The 16,862-nt window shown below is 43.3% G+C and overlaps 1 protein-coding gene across 4 annotated transcripts in view; it reads right to left on the minus strand.

Moving 5' to 3' along the window:
• Positions 1 to 16,797, minus strand: part of RECQL4 (RecQ like helicase 4) — a 28,995-nt gene extending 12,198 nt beyond the window's left edge. The window contains exons 1-12 of one of the 4 annotated variants that reach the window (XM_074263259.1): positions 16,659 to 16,797; positions 15,850 to 15,946; positions 14,413 to 14,446; positions 11,946 to 12,043; positions 4,324 to 4,464; positions 3,245 to 3,999; positions 3,007 to 3,106; positions 2,709 to 2,835; positions 1,956 to 2,090; positions 1,577 to 1,690; positions 722 to 814; positions 223 to 359 (exon numbers count right to left, since the gene is read on the minus strand). In XM_074263259.1, the coding sequence (XP_074119360.1) occupies positions 223 to 359; positions 722 to 814; positions 1,577 to 1,690; positions 1,956 to 2,090; positions 2,709 to 2,835; positions 3,007 to 3,106; positions 3,245 to 3,999; positions 4,324 to 4,464; positions 11,946 to 12,043; positions 14,413 to 14,446; positions 15,850 to 15,933 (1,818 nt within the window). In that variant the 5' untranslated portion in view covers positions 15,934 to 15,946; positions 16,659 to 16,797. Of the gene's footprint in view, positions 1 to 222; positions 360 to 721; positions 815 to 1,576; positions 1,691 to 1,955; positions 2,091 to 2,708; positions 2,836 to 3,006; positions 3,107 to 3,244; positions 4,000 to 4,323; positions 4,493 to 11,945; positions 12,044 to 14,412; positions 14,447 to 15,849; positions 15,986 to 16,658 lie in introns of those variants that run through there. The other 3 variants (XM_074263269.1, XM_074263278.1, XM_074263288.1) reach the window with 3 other exon arrangements.
• Positions 16,798 to 16,862: the final 65 nt, after the last annotated feature.

The raw sequence follows: 16,862 nt of genomic DNA on the forward strand, positions 1-16,862 counted from the left end.
GTGGGAGGGCCGGAGAGGGATGTAGTCCCTTCTTTGTTGACGGTCTTTGCCACGTGGTAGCTCTGCAGGGCTCGTCCAGAGCTTCCCGGGAGAAGAGTTTCAGGGCTGTGAGCGCCCAAGGCCTGTGGGAGGCCCCTGAAGGACCCTCCCTAGGAGCAGGGTGGGACATCAGTTCGGAGGGATTCTCCCGGCCTAGGGTCAGGAGTTTGGCTTGTGGCTCACCTGATCATCCATGAGTGACACGAGGGGAGATACCACCAGTGTGATACAGCAGCTGCGCCGAGCATAGAGGAGGGCTGGGAGTTGATAGCAGAGGGACTTCCCCATGCCAGTGGGCAGGACCACCAGGGTAGAAAGACCTAGAAGAGACCCCAAGAAGGTTGTCCCCTCAGAAGCAGCGGCCCTCCCCAACACCTCCACATAGAGGTGGCAATGCCCAGTTATCTCCATCTCCTATTTAAGGGGTCCCCCAGGGCCGGTTTAGAGCATGGCCCCTTTCAGGCCCATGGCCGCCTCCTCCCAATGTATCCCATGGGCCTCTATTTTGGAGAGAAAGAAGCAGAATGAAGCAGAGGGAGGGGACCCAGAACCGATGTCCTCCTTGGTCTGAACCGAAGGATGTTTGTGGAAACGAGGAGCCCATGGCCCAGCTCAGCTCTGGAGCTCTCCGGTTGTGGGGAAGGGGACACCTACTTCCAGGGGGAGTTCCCCGTGTGCTCACCAGAGAGAATCCGCATGATGGCAGCCTCCTGCCCAGGGCGGAATGTATGGTGACCAAACTGGGTCAGTGCATCAAACACCTCTGACGGGGTCTCTGAAAGAAATGTGATCACCAGAGAACTAAACCGGACAAAGCTCGCTGGGTCCACGGGCAGCCCGCCGTGAAGTGGCGGGGGAGGGGAAGAAGGGGGAATGAGCGTTTCTGTAACATCTGCTGTGTGGCAGGCCCTGGGCTAAATGCTTCACAAATATGACCTCATTTGGTCCTCACCACAGTCCCACGAGGCAGTGGCTGCTGTTATCCCACTTGTACAGTGGGGGAACTAAGTCAAATGAGACTAAGCGACTCCCAGGGAAACAGAAAGTGTCTGAACCCGGATGTGAACTCATATCTGCCTTTGCATACAAGGCAAAACTGGGTCTAGTCCCTCATCCCAAGGAGTTATTCCTTTGCCTCATCTTTATGAACCTCAGGTTCTCTCATCTGTAAAACAGGGCAAAGGATCTTTGTCCTTACCTAAATCAAGAAGTTATTGATAATAATAAGAGCTAACATTTACATAGTGATTTAAGATATGCAAAGCACCTGACAAATATCATCTCAGTTTATCTTCACTACAGCTCTGGGAGGTTACATGCTGTTATTATGTCCATTTTACAGATGAAGAAACCAAGGCAGGCAGATTAAAGTAATTTGCCCAGAGTCACAGAGCTCCTAAACATCTGAGGACGAATCTGAGTTTAGGCCACAATCCAGGGCACCACCTAGTGGCCCCAGTGGTTGTGACACTCGGATGAAATGTGTCCTTGTTTGTGGCTCCCATGCCTGCTCTGTTGCGTGTCCTGGGGCTCTCACCTGCCAGCTGGCCAGAGGGCCCCAGCCTGTACAGCGGTTCAACAGCAGGGGGTGGCGCGGGAGGTTCTTGCACAGGCCTCCTTAGAGACACCGGCCTGCTGCACTCCTCACTCCCTGGGACAAAGCAGAAGCCAGGAGAGACAGCTTTAGCACACAACAGGCCACCCGACACAGCCCCCGGTGGTGCATGGAGCAGACCCTGCCCGCAACCCCCAGAGCCTAGGATGCCTCCGGGAGCCAGAGGCACACAGTGCAGCCCTGAGACCCCGAATGTTCCCCTGGGGACAGGGGAAGGGATGTCTGCTCACAGAGCTAATGTGGGTCTCCTTCCCCTCCCTCCCCGGCTGCTGGCTGGTGCCAGGAACCACAGACAGCTCACCAGGAGCCTGGCAGGAGGCACTGCTGGCTTTCTGGGCCACCTCCTCTAGGGTGGGAAGGGGTGGTTCCTTGTCCTCCTCCTGCTCTTCAAGAGTCTCACTGCCTTCCTCCTTAGATGGCTGGTGACAAGGGAGAGCTGTGGGGGAAGGAACTATATGAGCATCCCCCTCACCTTCTTCCCCCATCACTATGGACCTGGAGGCCCAGGTTTTAAGTTCTGGGCCCCTCATTCACCAGCTGAGTGACCACTGGCCAACCGTCTCTGAAGCTCAGGTTCCTTTACTTGGATGATGGTAAAATAACCCTTGAACCATGTGCCTCACAGGCTAATTTTAAGAAAAACAGTCTTTAACCACAGAAATGGGAATTACTGCCATAGAATGGGCCTTCAACAAGCACTTGGTTTTTTTTTTTTTTCCCCTTAGGTATATTGTATTTTTTCTTTTTTAAAGCTTTTTATTTTCAAAACATATGTACAGATAATTTTCCAACACTGACCCCTGCATGGCCTTTTAAATTTTGCCTCCTTCTCCCTACCCCTCCCCTAGACAGCAAGCAATCCAATATATCAACAAGCACTTGTTCAACTGAACTAAAACTATCCAGTGCTGTCCACATCCAGCCTCCTACGGGCTGGAACATGAGCTTCCCTCACAAAGAGCCTCTGCCCTTGGTGGAATCCGCTGAGGATGATGGCTTTCCAGGGCAGGCCCACACAGTCCTGCCAGGGCCATTAGTTAGCATGAGGCCTTACCTGTTCCATGGCACTGGGAGGCCCAGTGCCCAGCGCCCCCACACCTGAAGCAGAGGTCTTTCCCCCGATCTCTGGGCCAGCCACCCCCATACTGCTCACCCTTCATCTGCCACTTCTTCTTCCACATCTGGAGGGGAGGAGACACAAGGGAGGCAGACTTGAGGCCCCAGTACTCTGGAGCATAATTTTCTTAATTATCTACCCGGAGGACACTGGGTACCCTTTTCTCTCCAGCCTCTCTCTGTGGGTTTGAACTGAGGTCAGGGAGGGTCAGAAATAGAGTTCAGGGGCCACTCACCTGCTTTCGAAGGCAGTTACCCCTCAAACCAAAGCCCTTAACGTAACATTTCTTCTTTAAGTTGAGGCGTACAAAATTACCAGTGGCCTTCGGAAACGTCCTGAAAGAGACCCAGAGAGGACTCAGAAGCCCACTCCATGTGTGACATGTCCTTCAAACCCATGTCAGTGCACACTGCCATCTGCTGAGCTCTGGGCCTTGAGACTGATGGCCACCCAGCCCGAGCTGTGGGCAGTACCTGGGGGCTCTGGCCCTGTTGCCAGCCTTGGCCTTCTTCTCCACGACTTCTCCTAGGAGGTCTTCCTCGGGGATGTCCGGAACTGCCACTTTCTCAGACTCCCTGATTTGCTCCCCGTCAGGCTCAGTCCCAGGCCTCACCCTCTCGGTGCCAATTTTCTGCTGCTTTGGAAGTCTACCTTGGCTGCCATTCCTTTTTCTCTTCTGAGTGGGATTTCTCTGCGGCGTCCTGACCTTACTCATACAAGGGGCCTCCCCTTTCCCAGGAGGGCTGCCACAAAGCGGCCTTGTTCCTGGGGTCTCAGGCAGTGGGCTCTCACTGAGGGCGCCCCCCCGAATGGCTGATTCCAGGACTCTCTCAGCAGGGCGTTCCATGCTCTTCTCCTGCTCTAGATATGGGTTCTGGGTCTTAGCTGGTGAGCCCAGGGGGCTGCAAGGCAAGCTGGAGTGTTCCATCCTTCCTAGCTTCTCTCTTGTCTCAGCCTGACACCTCTGCAACCAGCCAGGATCCAGGGAGCTCAGCCTCTGGCCCAGAGTGTGTTGTAACTGCTCCAGCTTCCCAGGCTGGGGAATGAGCCGTGGTCCAAAGCCCCAGGGGAACACGGGGGGCTCAAGCCTGGCAGGGTCTTCCTCACAGGGATCAGGCATGGCTTTTGCTGGGGTGGAGGGTGCTGACAAATGAGGCTTGGGCGAGGGGCACTTCTTGGGCTGCTGTCTACGGGGGAGCCGAGGTGTCCGGCCTACACGTGGTCCTGCCTGGGGAGGGTTGGAGCCACCTCAGCTTCCTGAGGAACAGCCCTTTGGTTTCAGTCACCCTACCACCCACCCTTTAGTTGCCTACAAGATCCCCGAGAAGCTTATGAGACCTTGCCCAGAATGGAGAGATGCATTGAGAAAGACGCCAGGCCAGAGACACCAGCGTATTAATTGGGTAGTACTGGCAGGAGACAAAGTTCCTGAAAAACAGTACAGCTTCCCTCTCCCTGGCTGGCATTTTGGTGTCCCCTCACTCCCACTTCCTACAAACAGTAAGGCATGGGAGGCTGTCCCCCGTCTCTCCCTGTGGCCCCACAAATGTACCTGCAGGTCAGCCTTCAGGTTGGCCTTGAGCGTGCTCCCATAGCATTTGGAAAGTGCCTGGAGGGGGGCCGTCTGGGTGGGCAGCAGGGGCTTGGTCCCCTTCCTGTTCAGACGTGCCCCCCAGCAGCCCAGCTCTGGAGCCTGCCGAGAGGAGACAGAGGAACCAGGGCTGAAACAAAGGTGGAAGGAGAAAGGTGGGAACACCGAGGAGGATAAGGTCTGGCCCACAGGAGAAATAAGGTGGTTGGATGCAATCAACACTGTCTTTTCCAGCTCTAACACCTCTGAGTCTGCTGCTGAAAAGGGGTTTTTATGTTTGGGAAGCAAGATCTGCGGTCCACGAGAAGACAAAGAAGGCCTTAGGATCTCCCTGAAGACTACCAGCCTTCTTCCCCAACCTTGACCAGCACAAAATCCTTCTCCAGGACCAATTACAGAGGGGAAGAGGCATCCCAACAGCACTTTGGGCCATGGTCTTACCCTCCCTACTGTCACACTTAAGGACGAGATGGCCTCTGAGGTTGCTTCCAAACTGAGGTTCTGCAATTCTATTATTCTCTAGTGGGCTTTAAAATAGAGCAAAGAACCCACAGAAGAGGGAAAAAGTCTGTTTGAAGGTCACTTTTTAACCTTTCTGGGCTTCAGATGCCTTGTCAGTAAAATTCAATTCAATCTTATTTAAAATAGACAAACTACTTTAAGGTCCCTCAGTGGCAAGCTGCTTGCAATGATGCTTTTTTGGAAATCATGCAGCCGATCACCACTGGTGACATGAATTATTAAAAGGACAGGGGGGAGGCTGAATGGAGATGGAAACAGATGGATAGCCTGAGCTTCCATCTTCTATCTGTGAAATAGTGAAAGACCTGGAGAAAGGCTCCCCACTTTAGGTAAATTCTTTATGGCAGATTGATAGGAGAACACAAATGTATTTGGTGAAAGGGCATAGATGGATTGCCAGAGCAAAGTGTGTCTACAAAAATGAGACTAGCTCACTCTATTAAAACATCAGCAATAACCATCCTATTTATATCTCAAAGTGGTGTGGGAAGGAGCAAATGAGATCTTGAATGGAAAAGTGCTTTATGAAATATAAAGACTGACAGCAATGTCAGGAGGATTGAGGCTACTTAGGGGGCTAGCAGGAGAGGAAAATGGAACCCTAGCTTAGCTAGAAGCTTGCCCTGCAGTGGGCAGAGGAAGAGGCTACTGAAAGGCTGTTTAGCACCCGCTGGACTTCTGCAAAAGCATTATACCAAAGGCCACAGCTGGCTGCCTATCTGCCTGTCCTTTGGGACTCGGGAATAGACAGGAAGAAAATGAGTAAGTTTATTACTCACCTTGCCCTACCAGCTCTGCACTCATACTTTTTCTAAAGCTGAAGGCTTCTTTACCTGTGTGTAGCCTAAGTGCCTAAACAGATGGTAAGCATGCTGCTTACAGTCACCTGCTATGCCTCCTAACTCATTCAACCCAGCACAGAGCTCAAGGAAGGAAGGAAGGGGAAGAGGAAAGAAGAAAGGAAACAAGTATTTATGAAGGACCTAAAATGTAGTATCAGGCATTGTACTAAATACTTTACAAATATCTCACTTAATCCTTACAACAATGCTGGCAGGCAAATGATATTATGATCCTCCATTTTACAGTTGAGGAAACTGAGGCAGATATCGATTAAGTTTTTTGCCCGGAGTCACTCAGCTAGTAAGTGTCTTAGACTATGTCTGAACTCAGATCTTCCTGATTCCTGGCCCAGAGCTATATCCACTTGTGCCATTGAGCTGACCAGATGAGTTCAATTCAGAAAGAACAAATATTTGAAGAGAACTAAACAGAAAAGGAAGAATGAATTTTTTTCTTGCTGAGTATACACAAATCTTTCACAAACAAATGATCACATACTCAGTGAACTGTACAAACCTCACTTTTTTGGATTACAAGGCAAAAAGAAAAATATAATTTCTAAATTTAAATGGCTACTACTCATCAGGGAAAATTAAAAAAAAAATTTTTTCACATCAAATCTAATGAGGAGCAGTAGCAGCCTTTGGGGATTTTCAGAGGAAAATTTATAACAACCAAAGGAATAAAAATAAAAAAAGACCTAAGGACGTAGAAGGATGTGAACAATTAACTTAAGAAATAAGTGAAATGAAGAATGTGGATGAATCAACTAATGACACAATAAAGAAATAAAAAACCACAAATTACCAAAATGAGAAAGGAAAAGACAAGGCAGAAAAGCCAGAGAAAGAAAACAACAGAAAATTTTATTTTTATCACCTTTACTTTATACTGATTCATTAGAGAGCTAAAGTGAAATGGTGATTTGTAAATTTTGTAAAAATACAAATTGGCCAAGCAAACAACTTTAATAAATCAATTTGAAAGAAAGATAGATATAAGGAAAATCATCAACAAAAAACTACTCTTACATAATGCTGGAAAGATTTTTGTGAACATCATATGTAATTGGAATGATATATTTTGCTAACTTGAGAGTCAATATAGGAAACAGCTGGGTTTCTATGAAAAAATGATTTTAAAACTACAAACAATACTGAAAACTAGAAACCTCCTTGATAAATGTTGATGAAAAAAAATTCTAAAAGAAATTTTAGAAGGGGATAGAATAGCAGCCCTGGAATCAAAATAAGTTCAAATCTGGCCTCAGGTACTTGACACCTATCAGCTATGTAATCCTGGGCAAGTCACTTAACCCTTATAGCCTTACCCTCCTAAAAAATGTAGGAACAGATCAAAATGATGTAGTAGAAATCCCAATAGTAGTAGAGACGCCAAGTCTCTTCAAGAAACTCCAGGTCCCCTGGCCTTGGGGACGACATAGTCACCTTAGGCATGTGGTTCCTTGGAGTACTGTGGCAGAGCCTGGAGAATGGGTGTGAAAGAAATGGAGCTGGGCCTGATATCTTTATTCCAGAAGAAAGGGGGTTGTTGTTAAGCCCTCATTACCGAACCTCCCATCAATTACATGAACCCCAGTCCCACGATGTCCAACTCCTCTGACGGCTCCTGAACTCCACCTCTAATAGTTTTCTCTATAAATTTATCAGCTTGTTCTCTTCCTCTTTTAGAATTTAACCAGCTTTAATTGGCATTACAAATATAATAAAAATTTACCTCCCAATTTAGAAATTATCTAAGTTTCCAAATTCTTTTGGGACACCTGCAACAATGGTTCGGAACCTCAATATATTTTGGGGATCCCCTGTACCCCTGAACAACAATAAAAACATCAAAAAGGTACTTGCTCTAATCAAATAAGTTTTATCCTAGAATTGCTAGGATGGTTCATTCATATACACACAAAAAAACCCTAATTTTCTCTGGATTAAAAGATGCAGACAAAGCTTTTAACAAAAACCAGTATTCATTCATTCATTCATAATCAAAATGTAAAAAAAAATAAAAATAAAATAAAATAAAGGAAATTTTCCTTAATCTATTAAGAACTTTCAGCTTGAAATCAAGAGCCAAGATTTTGGATAAATATTAGTTGCAAATCTATTAAAAAAGATAAGGGCTAAACAAAGCTGTCATCGCCTCTATTCCACATAGACATGTCCACATGTCAACAAACTCAGTGTCATGAAAAAGATGTTAGAGAGTTAATTATTAGAAGTAAATGAAAATACTGCTTTTTGTAAACAATGTGAGTGTAGAAATTTAAAAATCCATATTTTGTATAAGTGGATGGATTATCAGAGATTTTATGGGAAAAGAAGCGGTTAAGAGCACCAGAGGGGCTCTTGGGGGAAAATACTAATAGCTAGCATTTCCATATGACTACAATTATAATAATTTTATCCAGAAGCTTAAGCAATGTAAATTAATTGCAATAATAAAGAATCTAGTAAGTAATCTAGTAAGTACCCGAGTCAGAACATATCTGACCTATTTTGCTGAATGGAGTGAGATAACTACCAAATCCAATACTGGGTTAAAAAAAATACTTTGCAAAAAAAAAAAAAAAAAATCTTACAAAGAAGAATGATGAGCAGTTGTGAGGAGTGTCCTCTCATAAAGCTGAAAGGACTCCTAGAATTTAGAGAAATACCAACCTAAAGAAATATCTGACTGAGCACAGATACCTCAAGAAAATTCAAGCATGAAAATGGAAGGAATATGAAGAAAAACTGAAGAGTATAAAAATTGTTATATTCTTTTTTTCATCACCGAGAATGGGACCACTACCCTTAGACCTATTATAGTCCCAGATATGCTTATTAGCAACTTGCAGAAATAAGACTAAAACTTGCAAAAACAACAAAAAAAGCAGTTCTTTTGGTTCAAATATATGTAAAAAGGTTAAATGCTGGCGGTAATACAATTCTGAGCACATCTAGTGACTGACAGATTATATAAGATATAAGGAGGAGGGAAAGAAATAAAAAGGGTGGGAAAAAACTTTGGCTTTCATCAATACAAAAAAAAAGCTGATGAAAGAATAATTACTGCCTTTTATTTCAATGCATCTATACAAAATTTTAATGAGTGGTTATTAAGGACATATTCCAAGAGGGCAGTAAATGGGAACAATCAGGCTTTCATGAGTGATTCTTAATAATGAATCACATCTATTTTTAACATTTCACAATTAACTTAAAAATGGAAAGAATAAGTTCCTAACATGGTTATGAAAAGCCGTTTCATTCAGGAGAGCAAAATGTTACTTTACAGGCTTTCTTTCAAAAAAACTGTCATTCTGCCATCAAAATTATTCTTGAAAGATAAGACAGAATTTACTGTTCCAACAACCCTGTGATCCTAAACATCAAGTATGTCAAAAAATAGAGAGGATATCACAGTGATTCACCACTGTGATGGAGAAGATTTTGTCCAGAATCCAAGTGGAAGAGGGATTCCCTATTTATAAAGGAACTTCTTTGCTCCCTACCTTACAGATTCTTTTGGGCTGCCCAAACATCCCTTAAATGCAGCCTGGAAGAGAATAAAGAGTCACACTTGGAAAGTCACAAAATGATATGCATCCAAAGTAAGTAAAGATAAGAGAAAGGATCACCAGTTGCTCTGAATTTTTTTTCCCTTAAGAGTTCTAGCCAAATAAATATATAAAAACCCCCACTTCTCTACTTGTACTCTAGCTTTCACCTTATTTTTCCTTTGAAATTTAAATTTGAGATTGTTTAGGTTCCGATAGCTTAGAATAAATGCAATTACAATTGTTTTCCACTCTAGCTAGAAACTTTGAGGGTCTTCTCCATGACTGATATTTTTGTGAGAATAGAGTCTTTCATCTTATTTTTTTACCTAGTCTTTAATCACCAAATGAGCACTGCCTCAGACAAACTGAGACTGGGAAAACCCTTAATTTAGGTCACCTATTACTTCCAGGGCCACTGCCTGTCATCTTGATTTTTGTCTTGCCAAAAAAAAAAAAAACTTGGAAAAGTATCAGATCAAAAAGGAAAAAAAATGAGAAAGAAAACAAAATGCAAGCAAACAAAGGGTTTGCACAGTTTGGTAGCCCTTTGGGCATAGTGGAACACAAAGTATTACAAAAATGAATGTTGAAAAACTATATATATATTTGGACAAATAAAATATTGCTGAGGAAAAAAACAAAGGATGAACACAACAAATTTGAGGAAGGAAACTGAAGATATCACTGTCACATATACAATTGCACCATATATAGGGGAAAGCTCCCAGTCAATAAAAATAACGAACAGTTTACCTATTTGATCTATGAAGCCTTTCCTGGTCACTCTTAAAATCAATGCCTTCCCCTCTAAGATTATCCCTAGTTTTACCTACATAACTCTGCCTGTTTGCCTGTTGTCTCCTCCATTAGAATGTGAGCCCCTTGGGTACTGGAATCCTTTTATCTTCTTTATTATCTGTTAGCATAGTAAAGCACTTATTTGGGCTTACTTTGGTAAAGACTTAAATCAAGCAAGCAATCAATAAACATCTTATTAAGCATCTACTATATGTCAGACACTATGACAAGCAGTAGGGATACAAAAAGAGGCAAAAGATAGTTCCCGCCCTCAAAAAACTTACAAAGAAATGAGGGAGATAACATGTAAACAAACATATATAAAGCAAAGAAAGACGCATATAGGATATACAAGAAAAAAAATTACCAGAAGACGGTTACTAATATTAAAAGGTTGTGGGAAGCTTCCTGTGGAAAGTAGGATTTTAGTTGTAACTTAATGGAAGTCAGGAAGATGAGTAATAGACTTAATAAATGCTCAACTGCCTAGGCTGGTCAGTATGAGCAGGCTACAGCTTATAATCCATGAGGAACTTCAGATTAACTGAAAGAATGGTAAGATAGAATATGTATAAATTAATTATAATTTGAATATCTATATAAATAACAGTTACTAACAAATCAGCTCAAAGGCTGTGACAGCAGATCATTAGCACTTAATAGGTTCTACTGAACTTGGAAGGGCTTCCAATGTGACATAGAGATGGACTCATATCTGCAGTCAGAGAAGTTGCATGAAGTTCATTCATTTATGCACATTATCAGGCTGTTTGCAATGACAAATATTTTGGCAAGGAGCCTCACAAAGACCAGTGACTACATTTACAGAAGGTTTTAATCTGTGAGTGAGGGACTCAGGTTCACCAAATTATGGAGCCCTGAAGTATTCAAGTATAAATCAAGTTTAAATAAATGGTCTGAGTATTTAGGACCAGCTTGGTAGGATAGTGAGTACACTGCTGGTCCTGGAGTCAAAAATACTCGAGTTCAAATATGCCCTCAGAAATTTTCTAGCGGTGTGACCCTGGGCAAGTCACTTAACCCCAATTGCCTCCGGAGGAAAAAAAAAAAGAATACGTCAAAAAACAAACAGCAATTAAAGTATTACAAAAATTGGCTCTAAGTACACACACAAGTAAATGTGCAGTTATAAGGACTGTACTCTGGGATTTTAAAAGTTACTGAAAGATAAAATTGTTATTTGTCCATTAGAGCATATTTCTAATTATAAAAAGTTTAAGGTAAACTTATATAATAACATTCTTTTTTTTTTTTTGTCCAAGGATCTAGTTCTGTCTATGTGATTTCTCCTTTCCTATGAAGTCTTTGACAGCTACTTGGCCCTATAGTCATTCTGGGGATAGGTGCCTCTTGAACGTAACTAGGGCTGGTCATTGAATGTCATCACTGGATCTATAATTGAAGTCTCTTCTGCTGGAGAGCTTTTAAAGTCTCAGGATCACCTCTATGATCTGTGGAGGCGTCAAAATAGTATTTTATTAGAGGAAATTAATAATTTAAGAGAACAAATCGTTAGAACTAGAAGGTTGATCACTCTATGAGCTGGAGGGGACCTTGGACTCACCTAATCTAATGAACCCTAGGGAACACTTAAGGGTTCTGAAGATCATCTAACCCAAAACATTCATTTAATGGAAGATAGTTATCCATAGTTAGTAAGGATGATAGACCCTTGTCTATGGACTAACTATTAAATGCTCTTTTCACTGGAGTTTCCTTTAGAAATAGCCCATTTGCCTTTTAATCAGGAACCCTTTCTTTGATAAAAGCCAGTTTGAACAAGTGTCTAAGGAAAACTAAAGACTTATTCACACCTTTTGTGGCCCCTCCCATTTACCTGTTCTGCAGCTGCATCCTTCTGGCCCAAGTTGCTGGGTTGTGGAAGGCCTGCTGACTCCTGGCCTCTCCTTAGGGTTCGATATTCTCGGTAGAGCTCTGGTTGGGAGAGAAAGGCAATCAGGATCTTGGCCCATGAGGAAGGAGAGAATGTGAAACACTATAAAAGCCACATATACTCCAAAGCCCAAAGGACCTTCCAGCTATCAAATACTACAGTTTGGTACCTGGCTGTCCCAGATTTTAACTGCCCCATCAATACTGAAGCTCATCATCTCCAGTCATAGCCAGGGACAGCCTTTTCCCCATCCCCTAAAACAAGTTGTTCTTGGCTGCTGCTGCTTCCCAAGAACCCAAGCTTTTCTAATCCAAAGAAAGGTGCGACTTCAACACCTCTTCTCTATGAAAACATTCTGAGTTGGCTACCTAAAGTGCCCAGGCAATTGTACTAGAATGCATAAACATTTACACACATAAACACCACATGAACAGGTGGGGCAGTTCTGCTTTACTCAATGGAAGAATTCTACACAGATCAGACTTCTGAATTTCCAGCTCCCTGCCCCAACTGCCCCTTCTTGTTCCATACCTAGGACAAGTATAATGATCTTTCCCTTGTCTCCTTGTCATTGTCAACCTCAATCTTAGGTTGAAATTGCTCTCCTAAATGTCACCTGAAGGCCCACTCAGCAGCAACTCTTGATTCAGCTCCATAAATTTCACAAAAATAGACTCCTCCTTTGCTGGGTACTTGGTGCTCTACTCAGTAATTCTGAACTAATATTCTTCTAAAGCTTTCTCATGTTTTCTGAACTTAAATCTTTCTGAAAAGTCTAAGTCCCTTCATGACTCCACCCTTCCCACATCACCAGTTTAGCCAAGTAGCAAGTAGAAGGTAATATTTACCTTTTCAAAGATTTGAGGTATAGTCAGCTTACATTCTCATGACTGTTTATGCTCACTCCATTCAAAGTTCTTAGAGAATTTATTTTTATTTTTAAATTTTTAAAAAGGCAGATGTTTATGTTTTATTTGTTAACTTGTAAGTTAAAAACTTTTAGGACTCACAAAAATATTTTATTTAATGATTGCTTTCTGTTTTTGAATTCTTGTAAATACATGAGTTGTTTAATCATATCAGGATAGATATGAAATATTTGAGTGATTTAAAATATTGAGGTGGGCACTCCAGCCAACTGAATAGAATTCAACTTTCCCAAATGACATGATCAATGGTTTCTGGGGAGACTTGTGGTTCCCAAATTCTAGTTGATGAAAATCCTTAATTTGTCTTGGTTGGTCCTTGGGTCATCACTGGATCAATATATCTTTAGCCTGCCTAGGTGGGTGGTAATTTCAAGATTTTGAGATCAAGTGGTTTCAAAAATTCAAGTTCAACCTTTTGCCTTCATGAGATATCACAGTGCCACATTATTGTAAAGACTATTTTTTTTTTCTTTTTTAATTTGATTTTTTTTCAAGTATAGAATAAGCTTAGAATGTTGGAGATAGTCAAATTTTGTTCCATTTATCGAATTCAATTTGCCTTTCACTTCCTTCATTACATGTTTTGCTGTAGAATCTGAGTCAAAGGGTATAGGCATGTTAGATACTATCAAGGCATAATTTCCAAAATGAATGGACTAATTACAAGTCCCATCAAAAGTATATGGTGTGTGTCTTAAAAAAAAATAATAACAATAGCTTTTTATTTTTCAAAATACATGCAAACATGGTTCTCAACATTCACCCCTGCAAATTCTTGTATTCCAAATTTTTCTTCCTCCCTCTGCACTTTCCCCCAACTCTAAAGAGCAAGCAATCACAATTCTTCTAAACATAGAATTCCTTAGGATGGGGGGTACCAACTCCTGTTTTCTCACTCGTTTGCTGGGTTGTACTGCAACCCCTTTGATCTTACAGGCTGCAGTCATTGCCGTGAAGTATTAGTTCTAAATGTGTATGTGTGTACACATGTGTGCACAAATGAAATATTTGTGTAAAAAAAAAATCCTTCTGCTGTAGCTTCAGGCTGGTCACCAGCTCATTTCACAATATCCCTCAGTATCATAATGTCTCAGTAATACTGACCTCTTGTGCAATAAATAACCAGCAGCTGCAGGTTAATAATAATAACAACAACAATAAATATAGAAACATTTATTTTTAAAGACTAGGGTCTAGAAGCAGGTAGGCTGATGCACTTGGTAGAACAAACAGTCCTGAAATCAAGAGGATTTGAGTTCAAATCAGATCTGACACTTACCAGCAGTGTGATCCTAACAAGTCACTTAACCCCAAATACCAAAAGAACAAAATTTAAAAATAATAATAATACCTGTCTATCTCACCCTATTTCATCCAACCTAAAAGTGCAGTGGCTATTCATGCCCATGCTCCTGATCAGCAGAAAAGTTCTGATGTGACCTGGGCTGTTTTGGAGAATATTTTTTTTGCTACATACTCACCTTTTATTTCCTCTGGTGCTGACTCCACATCATTCTGTAAGAGACAATTCTTACATTAGTTCACACCATGTAATACAATAAAATCAACGTGTTAAGTTCCTGAGTAGAGAGAAAGCAATGACTGTGTCTTCAGGAAGTACTAGTAGGAACATGAAAAGACAGCAACAGAAATAACCATAATAGGCAGCTGTGCTTAGTTATTAATAACTGTGTACTATACACTGTTCTGGGTTCCTTGTGGAAAAGGGTTCTGGGGACAAGTTCTGCATACAGGCCAATTCCCCCAGTAAAAATTTACTGAGGATCTCTTTCATATACACACTCCAGACTTTTTATTTAAGAGGGCATTTTTACTTATTTTTATGCTGAACTTGGTTGAACTTCAAAAAACTATAGTCAGATTTATTCTATGAAGCCAGGATAGAAAGGCTATGGTCTAGGAGTTTCACAAAGATGACATAACACAGGTTTTAAAGACTAGATAGGAATTCAGCAGGGAAAGAGATGAAAAAGCTGTGGGCTTGGATTTCTAAGTCACTGTTCCCAGAGGCAGACCTGACTTGGGACACCCAGAAAGATGGAACATGCTCTCCTCTCACAGGACTGAGAGCTGAAAGATACTTTCGAGATCCCCTACTTCACATTGCAGAGCCTGGTGTGGGAAAATCACTGATTACAGGATTGGAGCTCTCCTTTCTGATTCCAAATCTCAGCTCTTGTCATGAGATCTCAGATATGAAGCTTGAGTGAGATGAAGAGTCAAAAATAACCTCAAGATTAAAAACATGGTGGGTGGCAGACTGAGGCAAGGGTTTATTTACAGAGGAAGATAATGAGCTGGGTTTGGGGATCAATGTTTCAGAAGAAAGCTCAGGATCTGAGGTAGTGTTGTTTCTCCTATAGCAGAAGTAATGGTTGAAGCTTGGAGAATGGGTGAGGTCTCAAAGGAGAGAATATAATGAAAAAAGGGTCAAAGATTGTTGGGAAACATACACATTAACAGATAAGGAAGAGCATGAACACAGGAATGTACCTGTACCATTCCTATCAAAATATGGTGTTTCTGAAGTCAAAGATGTTCAGAGAAAGAGAGTCAAAGTGTCAAAAGCTATTGGGAGGTTAAGAAGGAGGTCTATCTAATATCTGTTTATTCATTTGTGGGTAAATAATTGTATCAGTTGTATCATTTTTTCCCTTAAAAGGCTACATAATTAGGGGACTATTTTTACAATAAAAATTTTATTATTCAATCATCAACGTTTCAGTACACAAAAACCCAAAAAGGGCCATTTATGGAACCTCAGACTGATGACATTTTTTAAAAAGTGTACATGAGCACAAGCCCAGTGTGGCTGGTGTGCAGATTTGCTGGAGAACATTCAAACTGCGGAAGGCGGCCCCTGAGGCCCCCTGCTAGAGAAGAGAAAGCTCCTGTACCTTGTCGGGTTTCCTCTCGTGTTCCCGAAGGAACGCCACCTCCCAGGCCTTCAGCAGGGCCCTCACCTCCCGGCTCCGCTCCATGGCTGTCCGGAAGCTGCAGCAGAAGCCCGTCAGACATTCCTCACTTTAAGAACTTTAAGAACACTTTAAGGATTAGAGATCACCATCTCCGGTACGGGGAAGGAGTGTAAGTAATTCCAGTTGTACAATCGGGGTCCACTCCCTGAGTAGCCAGGCCCCATTTAGAAACCAGACGTTGCTGACTAAGCTCCGTGAATCAGAACTGATGGGCCTGAGTTCAAATTCAGCCTCAGATACTTCCTAGCGAGAAGACCAGGAGCAAGTCTGCCTCAGTTTCCCCAGCTATATAAACGAGGATACTAATAACAGCACGTTTCTCCCAGAGTGGTTGTGAGCATTTATAGGTGCACTGGGCCCTTTCCCTTCCCCTTCCTCTGCTGACCACCAGAGGCCATTCCCAAGGGGAGCCCCTTCCCAGCTCCCGGGGTGCAGCTGCTCCGTCTCAGTACTGCACCCCGGGGGGCGGGGGAGAGTCCGAGCCAAGCCTCGGGGGCGGCTCCACTCCCGCTGCAGGGGATTTGACCTCGCGCCCCCGAAGATCTCCAAGCACTTTTTAATCCAGGGACCCTCAGGTTCCTTCCCCCTATTTCTCCCAGCGCAAGAGTCTGAGGCGGGACCGTGTGCTCCGCCTCCGATAACAAGGGAAGGACGGCCGGAGCCCCCGCCCAACCCCTCTCCCCGGCGGCCTCACGTTGCCCGCGCCCCCCGGAGCCCCAGAGACTCACCGAAGGGGCGCACAGTCTCCGTCCACACCGCGGGAACGCCACCCCTCCCTCCTTCCGGCACCAGTAAATCTCCCGCTTTGGGAGCTGAGGCTCCGCGACCGCAGCCAATCAGCAAGAAAGCCACGGCTGCAGAGGCGGGGCGATGTCTTCGTAATCGGTGGAGGAGCCCAACCCACCAATCCTGGAGAAGCTAAAGGTTTGTGG

This window comes from Sminthopsis crassicaudata, chromosome 1 (assembly GCF_048593235.1).
Source record: "Sminthopsis crassicaudata isolate SCR6 chromosome 1, ASM4859323v1, whole genome shotgun sequence".
In the NCBI taxonomy this organism is placed as follows: domain Eukaryota; kingdom Metazoa; phylum Chordata; class Mammalia; order Dasyuromorphia; family Dasyuridae; genus Sminthopsis; species Sminthopsis crassicaudata.